This window comes from Cebus imitator, unplaced genomic scaffold (genome assembly GCF_001604975.1).
Source record: "Cebus imitator isolate Cc_AM_T3 unplaced genomic scaffold, Cebus_imitator-1.0 Scaffold87, whole genome shotgun sequence".
Taxonomy (NCBI): Eukaryota; Metazoa; Chordata; class Mammalia; order Primates; family Cebidae; genus Cebus; species Cebus imitator.
Genome location: NW_016107402.1, coordinates 6,043,611 through 6,047,211, shown reverse-complemented (window position 1 = coordinate 6,047,211; position 3,601 = coordinate 6,043,611). Strand labels below are relative to the sequence as shown.

The following is a 3,601-nucleotide window of genomic DNA, read 5'->3' as shown; positions in this document are numbered from 1 at the left end:
GGATTACAGGTGTGAGCCACCATACCTGGCCCAATTGTATCTTTTGAAGCAATGATTCCTTCTGATCTCCAGGCTGCTCCTCATCTTTATGCTTTAGATTGAGATTTATCCTTCAAGAAGCGTTCTCTGAACACTTCTAATTAAACTGGGAGGGGTACCTTTTCTATGTCATGCCCAGCCCCCCACTTGCGTTGTTTCATAGCACGTATCACACTGTGCTTTGTTTGTGGGTTTACTGATGCAGAGACCCCTCTAATTCATTTTAGTAGTTCATTAGTGTCTGTCCCTCTATCTCTCCCAGATAGAAGAAGGCATCAAACACAGTTCACTGATGACAATTTATTATAATCTGTTAGTAGCACACAGACAAATATTAATTAAACCAGAACTATGTCTACACAGAAGTGGGCAATGACATGTGCCATTCTATAGGGAACTGTGTGCACTTAATCATCATGTTTTAGTATTTTGATCTTCTGCTTATGCCGCTCAATTTCTTTCTGCAGACGCTCAATCTCCTTCTTATGATGAACGATCTCTTCTTCATGGTGTTTTTTCAAAGCTGCCAGTTGTTCTCTAGTCTGTGCTCTATAAAGACACAGTGGCTCAGGGTTTAATGTCAATCCTTCACCCCAAACAGATCTCTAAGCATAACCCGTAATACCTAAGCAAGGAACAGGTGTCCCAATCCCATGGGAGTCTGGCTGGTCATCCTCTTCTACTCCTCAACTAGTGAAAGAATACCCCATCTTAAATTGAGGTGTAGCCATCTTAAGGAGAAGACCAAAATGATTCCACTGCTGCTAGTGGCTTAAATTCCATCATTAAGAGCTTATTGCTTTCGGATTCCTCTTTGCAATAGAAAACTCCAGAGAGATGTGACACAAGTCCCTAATACCTAAGCAAGGAACAACCCAAGGAACTTGACTCCCCTTTGGGAGGAAATAAAGGAACAAAATGAGGAAGACAAAAGGGTGTGGTTAAAAGACAAATACCCATCTCCTGTTTTAATATGTCTAGGGCTTTCTTTGCCTATAGACACGCATGGCCCACTGTAAGGCCAAAAATGGGTTTCTTGCATGGGCAGTAGTTGGCAGTTCAATTTAGGTCCCAAGAAGGGACTGAATTACAATGTTGGTTTGGCCACATTTAGGCCTCAGTTCTCCTAACTATAAAATGTAGGGGCTCAATTAGATAGTCTCTTAAGGGCTGTATTTTGCCTCTATACAGTATGGCAGGTGCATGGTGATAATTCTCAACAGAAGGCAGAAGTGAACGGCCAAAGGACAAGCAAAAGCAAGATTAATTCCTCACTGCTCTCCAGAGTGCACAGAAGTCAGTTAAAGATAACTCAGGGCTGGGAAAGGGAGTAGATAGGCCCAGCCCATTCCATACTCCCAAGCAGGAGAGGGAAATCTACAGGTCTAGGCTGAGCTGAGTAGGGCAAAAGCCTTTAGGAGATGGTGTAGTCCAACCATAAGCAGCTCCCATGACCCTCACTCGTGGAGTCGGGGGTCTGGAAACGCCCGAGAAGCCTGAATGCATGCAGGCTTGCAAAGCTAAGGCGTGCTGGGGAGGAAAGAGAGCGTAGAGGGGGTGACAGGTGGGTGAGGGCCGAGGGAGTCAGGCTGGGAGGCAAGCATTGCATGGTGGGATCTAGACCCTGTGCGAAGAATCTGGGGGCGTTTCGCACGACCAGAGGAGAACTCCACGCGGGGGATGGTAATGATAAAGAAGGAGTTGAGCCGTGGGTTGTTTTGGAGACTCGCCAGTGGAAATGGTTTGGGGGCCTGAGCCTGTTCTGCAGGGAACTCGGAGTGCCCTATAGGTGGCAACGGTCGGCACATCAAGGGCCCCGAGAGTTCTGCTGGGGGATGGGGTGCCCCAAGGCACCAGGTAGGAATAGGTGGGGCGATTGGCAGTTTAAGGATTGGAAAGCCCTGGGAGATCTCGGGCTGGACTTGGGACCCGGTGAGCCTCACCGGAAATATCGTTCCTCTTCAGCCTGCTCTCTCTTTCCAAAGGCCCCACCAGCTTCCCGGATGGAGCCCGCGCCCCGATCGAGATTCTCGGACTGCAAAGAGACAGGGACACTGGTAAAGATGCGGAAGCGAAGATGGGATCCGCCCTCGCGGCTGGGGCAGCGGACACTGTCGCAGCGTACCTGATCCGAGCCGAAGCTTCGGGCTTGCATGGTCCTCACGCCCCAAACGCCAAGCCACGTCCTCGCCGCCAACGCCGTTACTGCCATTGCTGCTGGAGCTGCACCTCTGGCGTCTCTGCCGCAGCAAGCAGTACTTGGGTACGCGCTAACAACGGGGACGGCCAAGCACCCAATGTGGTCGATGGAGGGGCGGATGAACACTGAAGTAGCGAATCATGGGAGAGCGGAGGCGGGCTTCCTGGAGCTCACAGCGAATCCCGAGCAAGAGGCGAGCCTATTCTTAGCCAATCGCTAGCAAGGGCTCCGGGCAATGGACTGGAAGGAAGAATGACCGAGGAGCTTAGAGAGCTGGGTAAGGAGAGTGCCAGAAGCCGAAATTTCGGCTCTTGGACCCATCAGAATGAGGCGTGGCGTCCACCCCCAGCCCACGATTTCAATCCTAAAGTCGTTGTTATTTCAAAGCTCAAAGGAAGTTTTCCCTTCCCTGGCCTGCTACCGTCAATAAAATGGGGAAACATGGAGTTGGGAGCTGTGTTCCCGGATGCTGACGTCCAGGATACCGACGTCCGACGTGCCTCGGTTTAGAGATACGTAAATCTCATTTATTTGTTATGAGGGGTGCCAGTGTTCTGGCGGGGCGCGGTGACTCACGCCTGTAATCCCAGCACTTTGGGAGGCCGAGGTGGGTGATCACCTGAGGTCAGGAGTTCGAGATCAGTCTGGCCAACATGATGAAACCCTGTCTCGTTTCTACTAAAAATACAAAAATCAGCTGGGTGTAGTGGCACGCGCCTGTAATCCCAGCTACTCGGGAGGCTGAGGCAGGAGAATTGTCTTGAACCTGGGAGGCGGAGGTTGCAGTGAGCCTAGATCGTGCCACTGCACTACAGCCTGGACAACAGAGCAAGACTTCCTCTTTAAAAAAAAAAAAAGTATCAGTGTTCTTTTGTTTCTTTTTTAAAATTATTTTTAATTATTAATTAATTATTTATTTATTTTGAGACGAAGTCTCACTATCATCCAGGCTGAAGTGCAGTGGAACGATCTCAGCTCACTGCAACCTCCACCTCCCAGGTTCAAGCGATTCTCCAGCTTCAGCCTCCCGAGTAGCTAGAATTACGGGCGTGCACCACCACTCCCTGCTAATTTTTTTGTAGTTTTAGTAGAGACGGGGTTTCACCATGTTCACCAGGCTGGGCTCGAACTCCTGACCTCGGTGATCCACCCAAATCAGCCTTCTGAAGTGCTGGGCTTACAGGTGTGAGCCACTGTGCCTGGCCTCTCTCTCTCTCTCTCTCTCTCTCTCTTTTTTTTTTGAGACGGAGTTTCACTCATGTTACCCAGGCTGGAGTGCAATGGCAGGATCTCGGCTCACCGCAGCCTCCGCTTCCTGGGTTCAGGCAATTCTCCTGCCTCAGCCTCCTGAGTAGCCGGGAC

The 3,601-nt window shown here is 50.1% G+C and overlaps 1 protein-coding gene across 1 annotated transcript; it reads right to left on the bottom strand.

The window, feature by feature from the left end:
* Positions 1-324: 324 nt before the first annotated feature.
* On the bottom strand, positions 325-2,668 carry ATP5IF1 (ATP synthase inhibitory factor subunit 1). Its single transcript, XM_017534744.2, has 3 exons — positions 2,165-2,668; positions 1,983-2,074; positions 325-588 (listed from the first exon to the last, which is right to left on the bottom strand). Exons 1-3 carry the CDS (start codon positions 2,249-2,251, stop codon positions 447-449), a joined length of 321 nt encoding a protein of 106 aa, XP_017390233.1. The 5' UTR covers positions 2,252-2,668; the 3' UTR covers positions 325-446.
* Positions 2,669-3,601: the final 933 nt, after the last annotated feature.